Below are 22,690 nucleotides of genomic sequence, written 5' to 3'. Positions count from 1 at the left end.
AAGTTAAATTAATTGTAATAAAGATTATAAATCTTACCGTTAGCAGTTCTGTCAGCTGAACATGAGCAGAGGAGTGTAAAAAAGATGATCATGAAACTTGAAGAAAGCTCCATCACCACATTACATCCCAGTCGACCAAATCTCACGATGAATCAAAATTCTCGAAACATTTTAAAATATAGAACGGATATTAGCAAACATACAGTACAGACAGTCTATAAAATGCTATACTTTTGTGCTTTTAAGCTCCGTCAATGGTTCTGTTGTGTCATGCAGTGTCGAGGAGTGGAGGAAATATAACTGATAGCAGGACTGTCCGAGATAAGAGGCAGCAGCACGGTATTAAACCTTTTGACCTTAACTCACATTTATTGCACATTCAGTACACACCTTTCCTTGAGCTCCTCCATCTCCCGCCGATGGTTTTACACTCCTTTTAACCAGTTTCTTTTAACATTATCCCGCTTATTACAGGGCTATTTACTTAAGAAATCAATATTTTGACACAAAAATGGTCTGCCAGAGTCCGACATCAGAGCTGCGCCCATAGCAACGGTCTGTTATACATAGCAACGGTCTGTTATACAGAAATTACAGACTGCAGAACACTGTGATTGACCCAGTAGAATCTAGTATATCACAGTATTTATTGTGCTCCACAATAAAGGTGTACATCCTTATCAGAATATAAAAATATCTCCCTACAGTAGTGATTAATCAGACCTACTGTATGATAACACGCCCAAGCTTAATAGGCTATATTGATAAAGATGCACAGGAATTCCCTGTAACCACTTCCTCACGAAGGTTCAAAGGTTCAAAGGTTTAAGGAAGGAGAGGTTAACTAACATGCTGCTATATAAATGAAAAGTACATTTCTCCTAGTGTTACAAGGAAGAGTTAAGTTTTGTTTTTATCACACACGCCTTGCATTTTCTTCTGCAGAGTCATAAAAACTCCAATCATGACATAAAGAAGCCTGATAAGATAGTGGATGAGCTCCTTGGAAATTCACTGGTGTACAATAATCATAATTAAGTATAAAAACAAAGCATCAAGCTAAGGACATAAACATTTAGCGCATTTAACACCATCCAGCCACTGCTTCTGTGGAAGAAGTAGACACGACGTCAGCTGTCTCCTGGATTACAGTCAAATATTGTACTTTCTACTCCACTACATTTGTCTGACAGCTTTAGTTGCTTTACAAATTCAAGTTTTTCATCCGCTTCCTGTTCAGTGAACAAACCTTGTTGAGATATTCCTCCTCCTTAGATTAAATAAACTATTTGAAACCCTCTTAGATCAGCTGGGAAATGCATTGGTAACGAAGCTGAAAACAGGGCTGCTTTTCTGATGAAAAGTTGACTTTTTTAGAGTTACATGATTCTCACAGGAAGCCGTGTAGCTATGCTACAAATATAACGTATGATCTTATAGAATATGATGCATTGCTGTAGATTAAACTACCCAACAGTAACGTTAGAATTAGCCCGACCTTAAACATGTACAGCAGTAAAATGCAACATTAACGCAGCAGTAATGTTAATAAAAAAACATCAGATATAATAGGAAAACACTGACAGGGAACATTTGGATACTTTAAGCACTTTTTACTGATAATACTTACATACTTTTACTCAAGTAAAGTTTGAATGCAGGACTTTAACTTGCAGTGGAAATGAGTATTTTCACATTGTGACATTAGCACCGTAGGCCTACAGCTGTTTCATTTCTCTGGTTTATCTAATTGACATTGGCGTCAGCTGGCGTCAGCTTGAAGCCTCATTTGGGTTGGACAAATGGCTGTGATTGGCTGGATGACTGGTCAATCAATCTAACTTGACATGGGTGACTTGAAAACAACAATGAAAAATAGCCCTTTGGCTAAATCTGCTGCATTTACCAGCAATGTTCTTGAACCAGAGAGCCCCCGGTACTGGGGGCAACCCGTGACGTAGTTAGAAGACACCCCTATTTCATAATCATCTATTTATAGAACAAATGTTATTATGTTTTGAAAACCTGAGGTCTTCAGCTTTCAGAATACGTAAACCAGCTGGGTGTGGTCCAAATTATGTCTTATTACGAAGAATTTTAATAATACAGTCATACAGAAATAAACTATACAAATATAAGAACAAGTTTTGATCAAAAGATACGTGATAATTACCTCCGCCAACAAACCAAACCAAACCAGGAAGGAGGTTATGTTTTCACCGGTGTTGGTTTGTTTGTTTGTTTGTTTGTTTGTTAGTTTGTTGGTTTGTTTTTTTGGAAGGGTGGGGTGTGGCACAATGAACAATCCATTCAATTTTGGTGGCGATCCGGATCATGATCCAGCTTCGGGAATTTTTTTTAATAACTCCGCTCAGCCTGTGCATTAACACCACAGGCCACCACAGGGAGGCAGCGACGTACAAGAAACTTGCCTTGGCGGAGGTCTGCGCTCTCCAAGTGCACTTCTAGTTCTACAATATTATGCTTGTGTTGGAAATTCTGAGCTTTCCAACGCACTGGAGTGCTCCTCAACTCGGATCACACACAGTGAACCGCGAAAACAAACTTCACATTTTCAGTCAGGGTCTGAAATTAGCACCCGCCACCCGCCAAATGCGAGTAAATTGTTGGCAGTGGTGGGGAAAATCGTCAGGCCATCCGTTTCCTTTGGCAGGCATGGAAAACACTACTGATGGGGACAGAGAACCGGTTTAGTTGTCTGATTCCTCGGCATCTCATGCCTACGTCACTATCGATTCCTCTTTTTGATGCTTTCCGACACATTCACAATGACGCATATGCACGCCGTATCATTCAGTTTGTTTGGGACCGGAGCCACGGCGAAGAGAAAAAAGCACTCAAAAGCGTGGCACTACTAAACCTGAAGGGACGCACCCTGTTTTCCCTTGATAATGCGACACTGTGAACAACAAATCTGTGTCGACACCAGCAGGAGGGGAGTTAGTAACGTTAGCTGTTAGCAGCCGGTGGGTAGCACAGTCCTGCTAACGGAGCTACTAACGTTAATGGAGGTTACACTATGGTGCGTTCAAGCCCTGCGCAGTAAAAATGACTATTATTGGGTGAAGGTAAATTACAACATTATGATGATGTGTTCAAATGTAATCTCGTAAAATAGAGTTTTTGGCGAGAAACTTGAATAAATCTTGAAGGAGATGTTTTCACAGCGATATAAAAAAGATAAAATTTCGACCCCGTTAACTTCCTAACACTTGCTCTAAGCAGCTAAAAATACATCAATAAAACTGCTAATGCCAAGATATATATTAAATAGCAAATATTTAAATAATCAAAATCATTTGAATCGTGTGTTTTTATTCAAATAACCACTATAGATGACAATAACAAAGTACACTGTGTACAATACCCTCCAATTCCCAAAAATAGGGCTCCCTATTTGGTGTCATTGCTATTTACCATGCATACAGTGTTTTTTTTTATGTAAAATATATTGAATATTGAATGATATGAAATGTTATTTCTTCATTTAGCGCATATATTTCAAAAGTGTCAGATCAAAAAAAATACTTACCTGCCACAGTGGCAGACAGTGAAAAAAAGTTAATTGCAGACCCTGCACACAGGACGTAAATCTATGTTCTTCTCAAAGTATTTCACCAAAGCATTTGCTATTTTTGTCTAAAACGGCAGATTTTGGTTACTTACCCGTCTGCAGCGATCATGAAACACCAGACAAGTCAGAATAAAAGACTGAGGGGAAACCAGGCTGCCATGTTGGGTAAAAAGACTAGTTTGGTGTCAGGGGAGGTTTTGCCACTAGATGGTGACAGACACAAACAAATCTATACCATGGATCTCTTTGGCCATAAATGAATATTGATCAGTATTCATTGTGTTTATTACTATTTCAATGTTTTGGGGATATTTATGTCATTTGTAACATGGCTTTATGGAAATAACTAGGTTTTTTTTAAAATAAAAATCCCAGTAAAGAGTCAATATGTAAACAATAAACCAAAACATGGAGAGCACCGGAGTATATCTTTATAAATTGTATCATAAATGTTATAATTTTGTGTATTTTCATCAAATTTATAGTTACATAAGAGTAGTATAACACATTCAGTTGCGTCTTTGTCTATGGGATCTTGGTTTTTATGGTGATATTGAAATATCTTTTTTTTAAAGGATAAATAAAATCTTTTTTTTTTTATTATTGCTTCTCCATTGTAATCTCCATGGTAATATAGTTTAGTTTACTTACAATGTATTCATATCCCTTAGCTTCTTACCTTCCAAAAGAGATCATATATATACATATAAGGAGGTGAAAGAATTAATAAATAAATTCAGCTAAAATGACTCAGAAAAAATCACTTTCTCACAACTTTTTATTTACATAAAGTGCATCCAAAGCATTAAGGTCAAAGCTAATCCTGCGTGTGAACCCCACACCGCACTGTCTCTGTCGGCCTCAGATCTCAATCGTCATTGGCCGACGGAGACGAGCATCTGTGCTTATACTCGACAAACTCAAAAAATTCAAAACGAAACTGGCTGAAATGATTGTCCCAAATGCCCAAATCTCTCTCTGCCTTGCTCCAGTCAGAGGCAGAGATGTTGTTACAGCCACATACTGACAGTAGTGTGTACAGATTTTACACTGGTGACGTGCGTTGGAGAGAAAAACTCCCTCTGTGCTCCAAAGTTACATGTGAAGTCTCCACTGTCGGTTTAATCAATAAATAAATCAAGTAATAATATAAATATCTACAAAACAGGTACAGTATAAGAGGGGCGTCTTTGCTGCTGCTCTCTCCGCCTTTTGGCTTCACATGAATGCACATGGAAGGGCAAGAACGTCCAAGAACAGAGCCATAAACCGCCAAATATATATATATATATTACTGCAAATGGAAATAAAGTTTTTCTTTGACTAAAGTGGTTCTGAATAAAATAAGTTCATATTAGGCAGCAAAAAGACGAAAAAAAGCAAGTAGTCATCATCATCATCATCATCAAGAGCAAATTTAGCGAGTAAGTTGAGACTCGGTACATGCGTCCCAGGATGTCCTGATCTGAGGCCTGTTGATCCTCATCTGTGGAAATGAAGAAACAAAGAAAGAATTATTAAAATGAGAACCAATGTGACCGTTATCAGGCCATTAAATAGGCGTTATCAGTCGCTATAAGCACCATAGATGTGGGTCATTAGGGGCCTACTACGTCTACTAAGTTGTAAAAGTGAAAGTGAAACTTAAAAGCAACACGTTCTAACACGATGTAAAACTGACTGAAACGTCACGTTTTGAACACAAACAAAAAGTCTTCTAGGTTGAGGCAACAAAACCACAACTTCTTTAGGTTTAGGGAACAAATCTACAACTTCTTTAGGTTTAGGCAACAAAACTCCAGCTTCTTTAGGTTTAGGCAACAAAACTACAACTTCTTTAGGTTTAGGCAACAAAACTACAACTTCTTTAGTTTTAAGCAATACAACTACAACTTCTTTAGTTTTAGGCAATAAAACTACAACTTCTTTAGGTTTAAGCAATAAAACTACAACTTCTTTAGTTTTAGGCAATAAAACTACAACTTCTTTAGGTTTAAGCAATAAAACTACAACTTCTTTGTTTTAGGCAATAAAACTACAACTTCTTTAGGTTTAGGCAACAAAACTACAACTTCTTTAGTTTTAAGCAATACAACTACAACTTCTTTATGTTTAGGCAATAAAACTACAACTTCTTTATGTTTAAGCAACAAAACTACAACTTCTTTAGGTTTAAGCAATAAAACTACAACTTCTTTAAGGTTTAGGCAACAAAACTACATCTTCTTTAGGTTTAAGCAATAAAACTACAACTTCTTTAGGTTTAAGCAACAAAACTACAACTTCTTTAGGTTTAAGCAATAAAACTACAACCTCTTTAGGTTTAGGCAACAAAACTACAACTTCTTTAGGTTTAAGCAATACAACTACAACTTCTTTAGGCAACACAACTACAACTTCTTTAGGTTTAGGCAACAATAAAATTACAACTTCTTCAGGTTCAGGCAACAAAACTACAACTTCTTTAGGTTTAAGCAATAAAATTACAACTTCTTTAGGTTTAGGCAACAAAACTACAACTTATTTAGGTTTAAGCATTAAAAATTACAACTTCTTTAGGTTTAGACAACAAAACTATAACTTCTTTAGGTTTAAACAACAAAACTACAACTTCTTTAGGCTTTGCACTGACCGGGTCGGATGAGACGTCTCTGAGGGGCATACTGTTAGACCGAGACAATCCAGCATTAGAAAATGGAAAATTGTGTCTGTATGCTGTTTGTGATGACGGGTATACGCCAGCTGATGGGCTCGACCAACTGCCGTCAGTATCCAGAGACGGTCCAGGGAGTCGGTAGGCAGACGGTGCAGGACGTCTGTAAACACTTGGATCCTCTCTGTAGACGACTGGTTCATCACGTGTGAATGAAGGGTTCCTGTAATCTGCTAAAAAATAGGACGACAAGGGTTTATTCACACACATTCCACCAGAATAACTTCAGTTTAAGTTTGTAAAATCATGCCAGGGTGACCAACACACAGATCTATACTGCCCTGCAAAGGCAAATAGCAGTTACTACAGAGTCAGTGAAGTTAGAGCAGCTGGCTTGGTGACAGATAAAAAGTTGTAATGTCATCATTTTATGTTCTTTTTAGGCTGATTATTTTACCCTAACACAATACCTGCACATTCTGCACTTTGGATAGTCTTCATGGAGACAATGCAGCATATTAACCAACAAAATGTGTTCCTTCAGCTTTATGATAAGAAAAGAAACTACATTTGATTGTTTATTCTCCATAGTTTATCAGAATGTTGAGCTGTGTTTGTTTTTCCGACTACTATTAATATTGATATTGAAATTAGGGATTAAATATAAGGTAGTAATATAGTGTTACTTGCTAATTACCACCTACTTAACATAAAATTTGCGGACCTGTAAAATGAAGTGTTGACCAATAAATTGACCTCTTCTATTTGACAAAGAGCTTTCAAATGCACACACATGCAGTTGAAGTAAGTATAAAATATAAAGTCAGTAGGTATAAATCTAGTAAAAATATGGGGCGTTAATAGGGTGTGTGTGTGTTTATGATACATTACAAACTTACCAGCATTATATGTGTTATTGGAGCTGTTGTCTCTGGACCACTCAAAGTCCTCCGTCATCCACTGGTCCACCAGATGGTTTTTCTTGTCTTTTTTCCTGCAGACACACAAAACTGTTTTATTCCAGCTTTCACTACAAAAGATGTGCAGATAATATACTTATCTTAACCATGAACTTAAAGTTTTTTAGTTTTTGTTTTTCAACTGAAAGGCAGCTTTGGATTTATGGCACCGGTATTGGCCACAGCACCAACAAATTTCAATATTCTTGCATTACATTTTAATTTAAAGAAATTTTGCCCTGACATACTAAAGTATGTAAGTATAAAGTTATGATTATTAATATACAGTATTATCGTAAGCGTGCTTACAAGATGAAACAAAGGCAAATATAGCGAGCAAGCGGACGAAGCTCGTTTCAAAACCAGAGTGAATCTGGAGTTGCCTAAAGTCTCGGACACACCAGGAGCACGTGGCGGCTGCGTAGCGTGGTGGCTGCGGATTCACGCGTCAGGCATTCACACCAGCTGCATTTCAGCTGCGTTTCTGCTGCTGCTGCTGTCAGCCCTTTCTTTCTACATAGAGTTTGCCTTTTAACGGCCATTTCATTTCATTATAAATATAATTTATATTTATTTTAGACCAAAAAGGGTTAAGAAACGTGTGGTAATTTGTAAATAATAGTAATAATCCACATTAAACTCTGTACTATATTCATTCATGGAGTTTTCCAAGTCACTGCATGTTCTACAACACTGTCCAGCACATATTTCAGAATGGGCCAACTTTGAATGTTGTGTTTACAAACACTGCAACCGACAAATCCTACTCGTTATGCCTTTAAACACATTTGGCAATCTAAAGCACCGTGCACGCTTCACAGATGGATCTGAAGAAGTAATGTCTGCTTTGAAACACAACATGCTCATGTAAAGCGGGGTAATCATTCATGTTTTTTTTTCCCCAGGTGGGAAAAATGTTTGAGGACTGACCAGTATAGTGTCTGTGTATAGCTTACAGGGATTGCTTGCGTTTGTTGAGCAGCATGTATGCGGTTAAGGCTCCCACAGTCACCAACAGACAGCAGAGGGTCACACTTAACCCTATGTAGAAAGGAGTCCTCAGTATGGGGAGGCTACAGTCGTCGCCCAAGTACCAAGTGGAATCCACGTGTTGGCAACTGAAGAAGAAGAGGAGGAAGACAGTGGACAATGGTGTGAAACAAGTCAAGACAAAGCAGTGAAAATATTCTAAATATAGCGTACACTTATATGATTTTTGATTCGTCAACTTACTGGCAAAGAGGTCCAGTGGTGCTGTACACTCTGCAGATTCCCTTGTTGTAGCATGTTTTAGGATTTGTGTGTCGACTGCTACATACGGTCACACACGTGACGGCTCCACTGTCGTTCAGGGCTTGGTAGTAATCGGCGATATCTGAGTTGCCCACAAGGCTTTCACATACAGCTGGTGAGAAAAACACAGACACGAAGAGTTCAGTCAATTCTAGCTTTGCCAAATATGCATTTAACAGGTAAGACTTTCTTCTTTCCTTCAGAAACACCTCACATTTTAAAGGCATGCATTCAAATAGGAGCTTATCGTGCCATAGAGTGCAACAGGAATGGGTCCTAAAACTTGGAAATGAGTTAGCATTTTGGCACTTCTGGTTCCCTCGTCTGGAAGTCAATGTTCTTTTTTTTTTTTAGATAACGTTAACGTTTTTTTCTACGATATAAAATGTGTCAGTAAATACCCCACTCGTGAATTTTTTAAGCCTTTATGTGTCTTACGGTTGCTAACAAGTGGCTAAATGAGAAACGTCATCACGCCAACTCGTCCGCCTGTTGCGTTTATACTCGCGTTCATGCAACTGCATATCAAAACAATAGAGCGCTCCAGGGATGACGTATTTTTGTCGGCCAAGCAGGAAGTTAGCATCGACCTGGTTCCCTCGACAAAAAGCCAATGGGGATTATTCCATTTGGGTTTTGGATTATTGCAGAAAATATGCTGCTCTGTAGCAAACAAATGTTTATGATACTTTATGATACTAGGCTGTAAAGTCGGACGAGTCGGACGAGTCGGCGTGATGACGTTTCTCGTTTAGCCACTTGTTAACAACCGCCTTTTTTTAAGGCACATAAAGGCTTCAAAATTCACAAGTGGGATATTTACTGACGTATTTTATATTCTAGAATGAAACTTTAAAATCTCTTAAGCTTTGTGTGTTAACCACAGACCTGATTTCAGGCATCTAACTAAAAACCCATTGACTTCCAGATGAGGGAACAGAGCTTTTAAGGAATTTTTACTTATTATTTAAGCATGAAAATGTGAATAATTCAGAAAGCAAATAGGAAAATGTGTTAAATCATGGTGCAGTAATACTTACATTCCAAATCTGCCTCCGTTTCAGTCACTATGGGTTTTTCTGTGATGTTGTAAAGACAATCTGAAAATTCAGGAGATAAAAAAATGACTTTCCATTGTGCATGTATACGTATACTTGGTATTAAAAAGCTACAACATGAAGCTGACAACTTAATGCTCATAAAACTCTTGTATTTGAATGAATATGGGTCTGATGTCACGGTTTTCTATCAGTGCATACATACTGTATATGATTTGATTTTCTGTCTCACCTGCTGCTTTGCAGCCAACAAGCTCGACGACAGCGTCCACAACTGCTTCGACGTCGTTGTCATATAGTTGAGTCGAGTTGGCGTTGTTTGGAATTGCCAAAACCACGTCGTGTGTGACACTAACGCTGAGGCAGAACGAATGTTGCATACAGCATGTCAGTACAGTTTAAGTCAATAGTTTGCAATTCAAAATACACACAATGTTGGTGAAATTATATACTTTTACAATTAACTCTCTGAGACCCACAATAGATCCGTTTTTGTCTTTTTTAGGGGAGTACAGGGGGTCTTTAGGGGGAGATAGCAGGTCAACAGCTCAGCACTGTGTGTCAAGTTGTTCTAGTCATAAATCAGAAATGAACATTAATTAATTAATTATTTAAAATTAATTGTGAAAGTGTATAAGGGTTTAGAACATTATGACTGAAGTATATGATGGTCATCCCCATGTTCCATTATGTCTTATAAGTTGTTGAAGCAATTTTTGGGTTGATACCATTTGCTACATAGATTTGGTGCTAAATTTAACCATTTTTTACTACTCGAGAATTGATAAAAATGATCAATAATCCCTCCAAAATACCACATTAAGACACCAAGACCGTGACGAATACCATTCAATTTTGAGATTTCTGCAAGAATTGCATTTTTCGGCGACTGGATGGCAAGCACTTCTGTTGTGTAAATTGCTCAGAACCCCCTTATTGTCAATCTATAGCTAGGAAAGCCATCCATCCTCTGAATGCTCTAGGTCTCTAGTTTGTGGCTGTAAAGTTTCATGAGGCTGTGATTATCGTACGAAATGTAGCCGCAATGCATTCAAGTTCAAAGAGACAAGATTATATCACTGCCAACATGCAAAGTTTCTCATTGCCTAATAAAGTGACATAATTTGGACATTATCGGTGTAAGATCCTTAAAGGTGTCTGTGCTCAAATTACCCTCCTGTTCTTGGTGCGAGACTGTAGATAGCTACGGCTTCAGCTGATAATCTCATCTGAAATAAAGATAGAACAATTGTTAATATATATACTGTATATATATCTAATCTCTGATTCAATATCCTGCTGGAAAGGTGTTTGAACAGCTTTACCTCTTCCACAGTGTTATCTGAGAGTCTGGCCACAGGAACCCCACGGCTAAGAGAAAAGAATAACAGAAAATATGTATATGTACATGTTAATGTATAGCAAAATGCAACGATGATTGCTTTGTTTCTGAAAAACCATAAGTACATTACCTGACACTAGTTACCACCACTTCTTTGAAGTTTGCAATCTTCTTTTCCAGGTAATATGTTTCCATCTGAAACAACATAAATATAAATAATGTTTCAAAAGCATAATTATTTTTAGAAAAGAGGAACAACATTGGTGAATTTATGTGATTTATCCTTCTCTACATGAACTGTGTCTGTACTGTTTGGAGAGTAGTGTAAAAATACCCAATGTGACCTTTTTTAATCATCACTGTTTTGCTTTTTATAATCCTTTGCTAACATTCATTTATCATCTTGATCATTGTCAAAAATCAAAGCATTTTGAGTAATAATATCATCACTAAAATCTGAATTTTTTGGATTTAGACATTAAAGATTATTCCATAAACTTCTATGCATCAGCATGTTGCTATGGTTGTGTAATTTGGTTAGAAATGTTCTGGCTGCATGGCGCCCTTTCCAGGACACCAGCCAGACAGGCCATTGTGTAATAATTTCTGATAGTCATTAAACTTGTGCTGAACATGTGTATCCAGAGCACAGTATAATTTGAAATATGATTGCTTGTTCAGCCCAGTGCATTTGATAATGCAGATTTACCTCTCTTTGCTTTTTCTCCACACAACTAGTCGTGTAAAGTCCCAAATGTTACAACATAATGTAAAATCTAAAAGATGGCATAGAGATTACTGTACATGTCTGTAAACCAGCATAACTCACAACATTTTTATGCTTACCTTGTTGGTGAAATTTCCAACAAACTCTTTGTATTCGGATGATGTATCATCTTCATATTTGTCATGAAATTCCTGATTGATCACCACATTAACAACGACTGACCTGTTGACTGTAGCTGCAAAGAGAATCAAACATATGAAAAAATTTAGGACAGCGACTTCAAAAATTACACTCAGTAAACTTTTAGTTGCGCTTAAAAATGACAGAGCTTGCAAGAAGTTGACGTTACCTGGCTCAACAGTGATAATGAATTGGCAAAACTCTCCACTGAATCCAACAGTACATATGCAGATCGATCCATCGACAGTCCCCCCATTTTGGCACTTAATGGGCTCTGCTGTGGTGATTGGTAGGTTGGTTGTTTGAGCTGTTGGCGTGGTAGGTGGTGTTGTTGGTGGTTTGGTTGATGGTGTAGCTGGTGGTTTAGTTGGTAGACCTGTTGATGTTACAGGTGGTGTCCCGGTTGGTGGATCCGTTGGAGGTTTGGTTGATGGTGTAGCTGGTAAAGTAGTGGGTGGTTTAGTAGGTAGACCTGTTGGTGTTACAGGTGGTGTCCCGGTTGGTGGATCCGTTGGTAGTATGGTTGATTGAGTAGCTGGTAAAGTAGTGGGTGGTTGAGTTGGTAGACCTGTTGGTGTTACAGGTGGTGTCCCGGTTGGTGGTTCTGTTGTAGGTGAGGATGATGATCCAGTTGCATGGGTAGATGATGGGCCTGTCGTAGAAGTTGTTTCAGCCGATGATGTGGTCTTAGCAGATTCGGAAGGGACTGTGTTGGTTTGACTGGTTGGTTCAATGGCAGACGTGGTCTGGGTTGGCTCAGAGGTTACCGTATCAGTTGGATTGGTTTGCTCAGGTGCCGACGTGGTCTCGACAGGCACAGTTGTTACTGAATCAGTTGGACCAGTTGGTACAGAAACCAAGGTGGTCCCAGCAGGCTCAGATGTTACTGAATCAGTTGGACCAGTTGGTACAGATACCAAGGTGGTACCAGCAGGCTCAGAAGTGACTGTGACAGTGGGACTGGTTTGGTCTGCCATTGATGTGGTCTCTCCAGTTTCAGACGTCACCGTGTCAGTGGGAGTAGTTGGTTCAGGTTGTGATGTGGTCTCAGATGTTTCTGGTCCAGTCTGAGCAGTTGGTTCAGATGTCATAGTTGTCTCGGCAGGTCCAGATGTTACTTTGTCGGTCAGACTGGTTGATTCAGGTGCTGACGTTGTCACAGATGTTACTGAATCAGTTGGACCCGTTGATTCAGATACTGAGGTGGTATCAGTAGAACCTGTTGGTTCAGATGGAGAAGTGGTCTCCAAAGGCTGCGTTGTTACTGAGGCAGTTGGACTCGGTGATTCAGATACTGAGGTGGTATCAGTAGAACCTGTTGGTTCAGATGGAGAAGTGGTCTCCAAAGGCTGCGTTGTTACTGAGGCAGTTGGACTCGGTGATTCAGATACCGAGGTGGTACCAGTAGGCTCAGATGTTGCTGTATCAGTAGAACCTGTTTGTTCAGTTGGAGAAGTGGTCTCCGAAGGCTGCGTTGTTACTGAAGCAGTTGGACTCGCTGATTCAGATACTGAGGGTGTACCAGTAGGCTGAGATGTTGCTGTATCAGTAGAACCTGTTGGTTCAGTTGGAGAAGTGGTCTCCGAAGGCTGCGTTGTTACTGAAGCAGTTGGACTCGGTGATTCAGATACTGAGGGTGTACCAGTAGGCTCAGATGTTGCTGTATCAGTAGAACCTGTTGGTTCAGTTGGAGAAGTGGTCTCCGAAGGCTGCGTTGTTACTGAAGCAGTTGGACTCGGAGATTCAGATACTGAGGTGGTACCAGTAGGCTCAAATGTTGCTGTATCAGTAGAACCTGTTGGTTCAGTTGGAAAAGTGGTCTCCGAAGGCTGCGGTGTTACTGAAGCAGTTGGACTCGGTGATTCAGATACTGAGGTGGTACCAGTAGGCTCAGATGTTGCTGTATCAGTAGAACCTGTTGGTTCAGTTGGAGAAGTGGTCTCCGAAGGCTGCGGTGTTACTGAAGCAGTTGGACTCGGTGATTCAGATACTGAGGTGGTACCAGTAGGCTCAGATGTTACTGTATCAGTAGAACCTGTTGGTTCAGTTGGAAAAGTGGTCTCCGAAGGCTGCGGTGTTACTGAAGCAGTTGGACTCGGTGATTCAGATACTGAGGTGGTACCAGTAGGCTCAAATGTTGCTGTATCAGTAGAACCTGTTGGTTCAGTTGGAGAAGTGGTCTCCGAAGACTCCGTTGTTACTGAAGCAGTTGGACTCGGTGATTCAGATACTGAGGTGGTACCAGTAGGCTCATATGTTACTGTATCAGTAGAACCTGTTGGTTCAATTGGAGAAGTGGTCTCCGAAGGCTGCGTTGTTACTGAGGCAGTTGGACTCGGTGATTCAGATACTGAGGTGGTACCAGTAGGCTCATATGTTACTGTATCAGTAGAACCTGTTGGTTCAGTTGGAGAAGTGGTCTCCGAAGGCTGCGTTGTTACTGAGGCAGTTGGACTCGGTGATTCAGATACCGAGGTGGTACCAGTAGGCTGAGAAGTTGCTGTATCAGTAGAACCTGTTGGTTCAGTTGGAGAAGTGGTCTCCGAAGGCTGCGTTGTTACTGAAGCAGTTGGACTCGGTGATTCAGATACCGAGGTCGTAGCGGTAGGCTCAGATGTTGCTGCATCAGTAGAACCTGTTGGTTCAGTTGGAGAAGTGGTCTCCGAAGGCTGCGTTGTTACTGAGGCAGTTGGACTCGGTGATTCAGATACCGAGGTGGTACCAGTAGGCTCAGATGTTGCTGCATCAGTAGAACCTGTTGGTTCAGTTGGAGAAGTGGTCTCCGAAGGCTGCGTTGTTACTGAGGCAGTTGGACTCGGTGATTCAGATACCGAGGTGGTACCAGTAGGCTCAGATGTTTCTGTATCAGTAGAACCTGTTGGTTCAGTTGGAGAAGTGGTCTCCGAAGGCTGCGGTGTTACTGAAGCAGTTGGACTCGGTGATTCAGATACTGAGGTGGTACCAGTAGGCTCAGATGTTGCTGCATCAGTAGAACCTGTTGGTTCAGTTGGAGAAGTGGTCTCCGAAGGCTGCGTTGTTACTGAGGCAGTTGGACTCGGTGATTCAGATACCGAGGTGGTACCAGTAGGCTCAGATGTTGCTGTATCAGTAGAACCTGTTGGTTCAGTTGGAGAAGTGGTCTCCGAAGGCTGCGGTGTTACTGAAGCAGTTGGACTCGGTGATTCAGATACTGAGGTGGTACCAGTAGGCTCAGATGTTGCTGCATCAGTAGAACCTGTTGGTTCAGTTGGAGAAGTGGTCTCCGAAGGCTGCGTTGTTACTGAAGCAGTTGGACTCGGTGATTCAGATACTGAGGTGGTACCAGTAGGCTCATATGTTACTGTATCAGTAGAACCTGTTGGTTCAGTTGGAAAAGTGGTCTCCGAAGGCTGCGTTGTTACTGAGGCAGTTGGACTCGGTGATTCAGATACCGAGGTGGTACCAGTAGGCTGAGAAGTTGCTGTATCAGTAGAACCTGTTGGTTCAGTTGGAGAAGTGGTCTCCGAAGTCTGCGTTGTTACTGAAGCAGTTGGACTCGGTGATTCAGATACTGAGGTGGTACCAGTAGGCTCAAATGTTGCTGTATCAGTAGAACCTGTTGGTTCAATTGGAGAAGTGGTCTCCGAAGGCTGCGTTGTTACTGAAGCAGTTGGACTCGGTGATTCAGATACTGAGGTGGTACCAGTAGGCTCAGATGTTACTGTATCAGTAGAACCTGTTGGTTCAATTGGAGAAGTGGTCTCCGAAGGTTGCGTTGTTACTGAAGCAGTTGGACTCGGTGATTCAGATACTGAGGGTGTACCAGTAGGCTCAGATGTTGCTGTATCAGTAGAACCTGTTGGTTCAGTTGCAGAAGTGGTCTCCGAAGGCTGCGTTGTTACTGAAGCAGTTGGACTCGGTGATTCAGATACCGAGGTCGTAGCGGTAGGCTCAGATGTTGCTGCATCAGTAGAACCTGTTGGTTCAGTTGGAGAAGTGGTCTCCGAAGGCTGCGTTGTTACTGAGGCAGTTGGACTCGGTGATTCAGATACTGAGGGTGTACCAGTAGGCTCAGATGTTGCTGTATCAGTAGAACCTGTTGGTTCAGTTGGAGAAGTGGTCTCCGAAGGCTGCGGTGTTACTGAAGCAGTTGGACTCGGTGATTCAGATACTGAGGTGGTACCAGTAGGCTCAGATGTTGCTGCATCAGTAGAACCTGTTGGTTCAGTTGGAGAAGTGGTCTCCGAAGGCTGCGTTGTTACTGAAGCAGTTGGACTCGGTGATTCAGATACTGAGGTGGTACCAGTAGGCTCAGATGTTGCTGCATCAGTAGAACCTGTTGGTTCAGTTGGAGAAGTGGTCTCCGAAGGCTGCGGTGTTACTGAAGCAGTTGGACTCGGTGATTCAGATACTGAGGTGGTACCAGTAGGCTCAGATGTTACTGCATCAGTAGAACCTGTTGGTTCAGTTGGAGAAGTGGTCTCCGAAGGCTGCGTTGTTACTGAGGCAGTTGGACTTGGTGATTCAGATACTGAGGTGGTACCAGTAGGCTCAAATGTTGCTGTATCAGTAGAACCTGTTGGTTCAGTTGGAGAAGTGGTCTCCGAAGGCTGCGGTGTTACTGAAGCAGTTGGACTCGGTGATTCAGATACTGAGGTGGTACCAGTAGGCTCAGATGTTGCTGTATCAGTAGAACCTGTTGGTTCAGTTGGAGAAGTGGTCTCCGAAGGCTGCGGTGTTACTGAAGCAGTTGGACTCGGTGATTCAGATACTGAGGTGGTACCAGTAGGCTCAGATGTTGCTGCATCAGTAGAACCTGTTGGTTCAGTTGGAGAAGTGGTCTCCGAAGGCTGCGTTGTTACTGAAGCAGTTGGACTCGGTGATTCAGATACTGAGGTGGTACCAGTAGGCTCAGATGTTACTGCATCAGTAGAACCTGTTGGTTCAGTTGGAGAAGTGGTCTCCGAAGGCTGCGTTGTTACTGAAGCAGTTGGACTCGGTGATTCAGATACTGAGGGTGTACCAGTAGGCTCAGATGTTGCTGTATCAGTAGAACCTGTTGGTTCAGTTGGAGAAGTGGTCTCTGAAGGCTGCGGTGTTACTGAAGCAGTTGGACTCGGTGATTCAGATACTGAGGTGGTACCAGTAGGCTCAGATGTTGCTGTATCAGTAGAACCTGTTGGTTCAGTTGGAAAAGTGGTCTCCGAAGGCTGCGTTGTTACTGAAGCAGTTGGACTCGGTGATTCAGATACTGAGGGTGTACCAGTAGGCTCAGATGTTGCTGTATCAGTAGAACCTGTTGGTTCAGTTGGAGAAGTGGTCTCCGAAGGCTGCGTTGTTACTGAAGCAGTTGGACTCTGTGATTCAGATACCGAGGTCGTAGCGGTAGGCTCAGATGTTGCTGTATCAGTAGAACCTGTTGGTTCAGTTGGAGAAGTGGTCTCCGAAGGCTGCATTGTTACTGAAGCAGTTGGACTCGGTGATTCAGATACTGAGGTGGTACCAGTAGGCTCAAATGTTGCTGTATCAGTAGAACCTGTTGGTTCAGTTGGAGAAGTGGTCTCCGAAGGCTGCGTTGTTACTGAGGCAGTTGGACTCGGTGATTCAGATACTGAGGTGGTACCAGTAGGCTCATATGTTACTGTATCAGTAGAACCTGTTGGTTCAATTGGAGAAGTGGTCTCCGAAGGCTGCGTTGTTACTGAGGCAGTTGGACTCGGTGATTCAGATACTGAGGGTGTACCAGTAGGCTCAGATGTTGCTGTATCAGTAGAACCTGTTGGTTCAGTTGGAGAAGTGGTCTCCGAAGGCTGCGGTGTTACTGAAGCAGTTGGACTCGGTGATTCAGATACTGAGGTGGTACCAGTAGGCTCAGATGTTGCTGCATCAGTAGAACCTGTTGGTTCAGTTGGAGAAGTGGTCTCCGAAGGCTGCGTTGTTACTGAAGCAGTTGGACTCGGTGATTCAGATACTGAGGTGGTACCAGTAGGCTCAGATGTTGCTGCATCAGTAGAACCTGTTGGTTCAGTTGGAGAAGTGGTCTCCGAAGGCTGCGGTGTTACTGAAGCAGTTGGACTCGGTGATTCAGATACTGAGGTGGTACCAGTAGGCTCAGATGTTACTGCATCAGTAGAACCTGTTGGTTCAGTTGGAGAAGTGGTCTCCGAAGGCTGCGTTGTTACTGAGGCAGTTGGACTTGGTGATTCAGATACTGAGGTGGTACCAGTAGGCTCAAATGTTGCTGTATCAGTAGAACCTGTTGGTTCAGTTGGAGAAGTGGTCTCCGAAGGCTGCGGTGTTACTGAAGCAGTTGGACTCGGTGATTCAGATACTGAGGTGGTACCAGTAGGCTCAGATGTTGCTGTATCAGTAGAACCTGTTGGTTCAGTTGGAGAAGTGGTCTCCGAAGGCTGCGGTGTTACTGAAGCAGTTGGACTCGGTGATTCAGATACTGAGGTGGTACCAGTAGGCTCAGATGTTGCTGCATCAGTAGAACCTGTTGGTTCAGTTGGAGAAGTGGTCTCCGAAGGCTGCGTTGTTACTGAAGCAGTTGGACTCGGTGATTCAGATACTGAGGTGGTACCAGTAGGCTCAGATGTTACTGCATCAGTAGAACCTGTTGGTTCAGTTGGAGAAGTGGTCTCCGAAGGCTGCGTTGTTACTGAAGCAGTTGGACTCGGTGATTCAGATACTGAGGGTGTACCAGTAGGCTCAGATGTTGCTGTATCAGTAGAACCTGTTGGTTCAGTTGGAGAAGTGGTCTCTGAAGGCTGCGGTGTTACTGAAGCAGTTGGACTCTGTGATTCAGATACCGAGGTCGTAGCGGTAGGCTCAGATGTTGCTGCATCAGTAGAACCTGTTGGTTCAGTTGGAGAAGTGGTCTCCGAAGGCTGCGTTGTTACTGAAGCAGTTGGACTCGGGGATTCAGATACTGAGGTGGTACCAGTAGGCTCAAATGTTGCTGTATCAGTAGAACCTGTTGGTTCAGTTGGAGAAGTGGTCTCCGAAGGCTGCGTTGTTACTGAAGCAGTTGGACTCGGTGATTCAGATACTGAGGTGGTACCAGTAGGCTCAAATGTTGCTGTATCAGTAGAACCTGTTGGTTCAGTTGGAGAAGTGGTCTCCGAAGGCTGCGTTGTTACTGAGGCAGTTGGACTCGGTGATTCAGATACTGAGGTGGTACCAGTAGGCTCATATGTTACTGTATCAGTAGAACCTGTTGGTTCAATTGGAGAAGTGGTCTCCGAAGGCTGCGGTGTTACTGAAGCAGTTGGACTCGGTAATTCAGATACTGAGGTGGTACCAGTAGGCTCAGATGTTGCTGCATCAGTAGAACCTGTTGGTTCAGTTGGAGAAGTGGTCTCCGAAGGCTGCGTTGTTACTGAAGCAGTTGGACTCGGTGATTCAGATACTGAGGTGGTACCAGTAGGCTCAGATGTTGCTGCATCAGTAGAACCTGTTGGTTCAGTTGGAGAAGTGGTCTCCGAAGGCTGCGTTGTTACTGAAGCAGTTGGACTCGGTGATTCAGATACTGAGGTGGTACCAGTAGGCTCAGATGTTGCTGTATCAGTAGAACCTGTTGGTTCAGTTGGAGAAGTGGTCTCCGAAGGCTGCGGTGTTACTGAAGCAGTTGGACTCGGTGATTCAGATACTGAGGTGGTACCAGTAGGCTCAGATGTTGCTGCATCAGTAGAACCTGTTGGTTCAGTTGGAGAAGTGGTCTCCGAAGGCTGCGGTGTTACTGAAGCAGTTGGACTCGGTGATTCAGATACTGAGGTGGTACCAGTAGGCTCAGATGTTGCTGTATCAGTAGAACCTGTTGGTTCAGTTGGAAAAGTGGTCTCCGAAGGCTGCGTTGTTACTGAAGCAGTTGGACTCGGTGATTCAGATACTGAGGGTGTACCAGTAGGCTCAGATGTTGCTGTATCAGTAGAACCTGTTGGTTCAGTTGGAGAAGTGGTCTCCGAAGGCTGCGTTGTTACTGAAGCAGTTGGACTCGGTGATTCAGATACCGAGGTCGTAGCGGTAGGCTCAGATGTTGCTGCATCAGTAGAACCTGTTGGTTCAGTTGGAGAAGTGGTCTCCGAAGGCTGCGTTGTTACTGAAGCAGTTGGACTCGGTGATTCAGATACTGAGGTGGTACCAGTAGGCTCAAATGTTGCTGTATCAGTAGAACCTGTTGGTTCAGTTGGAGAAGTGGTCTCCGAAGGCTGCGTTGTTATTGAAGCAGTTGGACTCGGTGATTCAGATACTGAGGTGGTACCAGTAGGCTCAGTTGTTGCTGTATCAGTAGAACCTGTTGGTTCAGTTGGAGAAGTGGTCTCCGAAGGCTGCGGTGTTACTGAAGCAGTTGGACTCGGTGATTCAGATACTGAGGTGGTACCAGTAGGCTCAGATGTTGCTGCATCAGTAGAACCTGTTGGTTCAGTTGGAGAAGTGGTCTCCGAAGGCTGCGTTGTTACTGAAGCAGTTGGACTCGGTGATTCAGATACCGAGGTGGTACCAGTAGGCTCAAATGTTGCTGTATCAGTAGAACCTGTTGGTTCAGTTGCAGAAGTGGTCTCCGAAGGCTGCGTTGTTACTGAAGCAGTTGGACTCGGTGATTCAGATACCGAGGTCGTAGCGGTAGGCTCAGATGTTGCTGCATCAGTAGAACCTGTTGGTTCAGTTGGAGAAGTGGTCTCCGAAGGCTGCGTTGTTACTGAAGCAGTTGGACTCGGTGATTCAGATACTGAGGTGGTACCAGTAGGCTCAGTTGTTGCTGTATCAGTAGAACCTGTAGGTTCAGTTCGCATGGTTGTCTGGTCAGGTTCAGAGGTCGCTATGTCAGTGGGATTGGTTTGGTCAGGTGCTGACGTGGTCTCTCCAGTTTCAGATGTTACTGTGTCAGTGGGACTTACTCGGTTCATTTTGGACCGCCGTTGATCATGGATTGAGAAATTTTCTGAGGAAATAAAAAAAACATTGCTAAAGGGATCAAAGTTGCCGGACTGTTTGGGATGGTTGTGACATGTCATGTGCCACGTTATTAACACACTAATATAATCATATTAAAAGTTACGTTCAAGATATCAATATTGAAACTAGGGATGCACTGATACCACTTTTTTTTCAGACCGCAACTGGCTCTAGGTCGGTTTGGAAAGGCTTGGGGCGAAGGTGGCTCGCGGCTGCAGCTTTAAAGCGATCCCCGCTCGGACCTCGCTGCACCGTGACGGGGCTCCCTGCTCCGGTTATGACTGTCAACTTGGGTGGACTGTCCTCAGTGAGCCCCAACCGCGTTGTGCCGTCAGATTCAGGGCTCGGCCCACGTAAAAGGCGCCAGGGGTCTGTGGCGTTGTCGGCAACCCACCCGACCCGTCTTGAAACACGGACCAAGGAGTCTAACGCACGCCAGTGCAAGCAAAACCCTGTGGCGCAATTAAAATGATGGCTGGCTCACCAGGCGCACCACCGGCCCGTCTCTTCCACACCGTCGGGTCGGTGGAGCGTGAGGACCCGAAAGATGGTGACGAGAGGTTAACGTCACGCTGCTGTAAAGTGGTATCGGGGCCGTTGTATCGGAGCCGTTTTGCGAGTACAGTATCGGACCCGATACTGGTATCGGTATCTGTGCATCCCTACTTGAAACCACATGATTTTTTTAATATTCATCCCAATAGAGACCAGGTCAGTGACATAAAATATCCATATACATAATAATTATGGGGTAATAAATATTAGAAACACCTCTCTGTATAACGCAATACAATCAACAACAAACTAACTAGCAAAGTATGACCTCCAAAGTAAGACCATAAAGATGAATCGGCATCTCTCAAAAACCTTTATGATTTCCTTCCTTCGCCACAAGCTAGTGTGACATGGTTGGTACCAATGGACTCCTTAGATTTTCTAGATTCATATTTTACCAGTATATTCACTCTACAACCTCGTAAGTCGTTAACTTCGACAGCCCTAAAGATTACATTTCTGATGACTCCAGATGAAGTCGCTTATCATATGACATGAGCGTGCCAACTGAGATGTTTGATGTTGACGGCAGACTTTTACCAGTTTATCTGCTCTGTGGGTTTCACGAAACTGTTATTGGCGAATATCACAACTTTGGCCATCAGCTGTAAAATTAAATACACCGACAATCCGGCTAAAAAGGACTTAAGTCCAATAGTTCCCTTATTTCAAGTTACTAAATTTTAGTAAAACCAACAAAATTGTTATTCTACCCACTAACACGTGCTGAACATGGCTAAAAACAAACAATAATGGGGAAATCCATTATAAAGATTATGAAAGGCCAGTTGGTAGCATCCGTTGTAGTGGACCTGACAAAAATGTTGATTTAGCTCCATTTCTTTACGGAAGAAAGTTTTTTAAAATTCTCATGAATCTTACCATCAGCGGAACAAAAGCAGACAAGTAGAGCAGAGATAATCAGGAAACGTGAAGAAAACGCCATGACCAGATTTCATCCCAGGCAGCGGTGAGCCGTCAGCGATGAATGACACAAAATACTCAAATCCAAATGTTGAAAGTCTGTCAAAGTGCACCATGTAACACCGTGAGGTGGCGGATCAGCTCTTTCTAAACGGATACGCCCAGTGTCAAGGTGTATGGAAACGTCACAGCTGGCCTGACCGACTGAGATAAGAGGAACGATATAAATCCACTTGACCCTGACACGTTTATTGCACATACACACCCGTTCTCCCCTAGCTTCCTTAAAACTCCAGGTTGCACTGTCACTGCAGAGGATGTTAGCAAATAGAGATTCATAAAGCAAGGGTGTGCACTTTGTGTCACTCATCTATCACAACGTTTTCCTTGAAAAGTATTTAAACCTGCAATAACTGATTGACGTCATTAACATATCGTCATCTTTAGATTTTATATTGTTATCAAAC

General features: G+C 42.6%; 1 protein-coding gene across 1 annotated transcript; it reads right to left on the bottom strand.

The window, feature by feature from the left end:
* Window positions 1-4,355: 4,355 nt before the first annotated feature.
* Window positions 4,356-22,322, bottom strand: LOC141760580 (uncharacterized). The gene is made up of 14 exons (XM_074623488.1): window positions 22,182-22,322; window positions 20,083-20,730; window positions 11,977-19,962; window positions 11,747-11,862; window positions 11,031-11,095; window positions 10,884-10,929; window positions 10,732-10,787; window positions 9,791-9,915; window positions 9,541-9,600; window positions 8,441-8,612; window positions 8,164-8,325; window positions 7,148-7,242; window positions 6,228-6,481; window positions 4,356-5,081 (listed from the first exon to the last, which is right to left on the bottom strand). Exons 1-14 carry the CDS (start codon window positions 22,243-22,245, stop codon window positions 5,013-5,015), a joined length of 9,918 nt encoding a protein of 3,305 aa, XP_074479589.1. The 5' UTR covers window positions 22,246-22,322; the 3' UTR covers window positions 4,356-5,012.
* Between the last annotated feature and the right edge of the window lie 368 nt (window positions 22,323-22,690).

This window comes from Sebastes fasciatus, chromosome 22 (assembly GCF_043250625.1).
Source record: "Sebastes fasciatus isolate fSebFas1 chromosome 22, fSebFas1.pri, whole genome shotgun sequence".
NCBI classification, from domain to species: domain Eukaryota; kingdom Metazoa; phylum Chordata; class Actinopteri; order Perciformes; family Sebastidae; genus Sebastes; species Sebastes fasciatus.
The sequence above is the reverse complement of the archived record's forward strand: the minus strand, read 5'-3'. Positions and strand labels throughout refer to the sequence as shown.

Excerpts from the sequence above, each read along its gene's own strand:
- LOC141760580 (XM_074623488.1), bottom strand. The coding sequence starts at position 22,245 with ATGGCGTTTTCTTCACGTTTCCTGATTATCTCTGCTCTACTTGTCTGC. Across the intron at positions 11,096-11,746 it reads TTGGAAATTTCACCAACAAG|ATGGAAACATATTACCTGGA; the intron begins GTAAGCATAAAA and ends ATGTTGTTTCAG. Across the intron at positions 7,243-8,163 it reads AACAAACGCAAGCAATCCCT|GAAAAAAGACAAGAAAAACC; the intron begins GTAAGCTATACA and ends GTGTGTCTGCAG.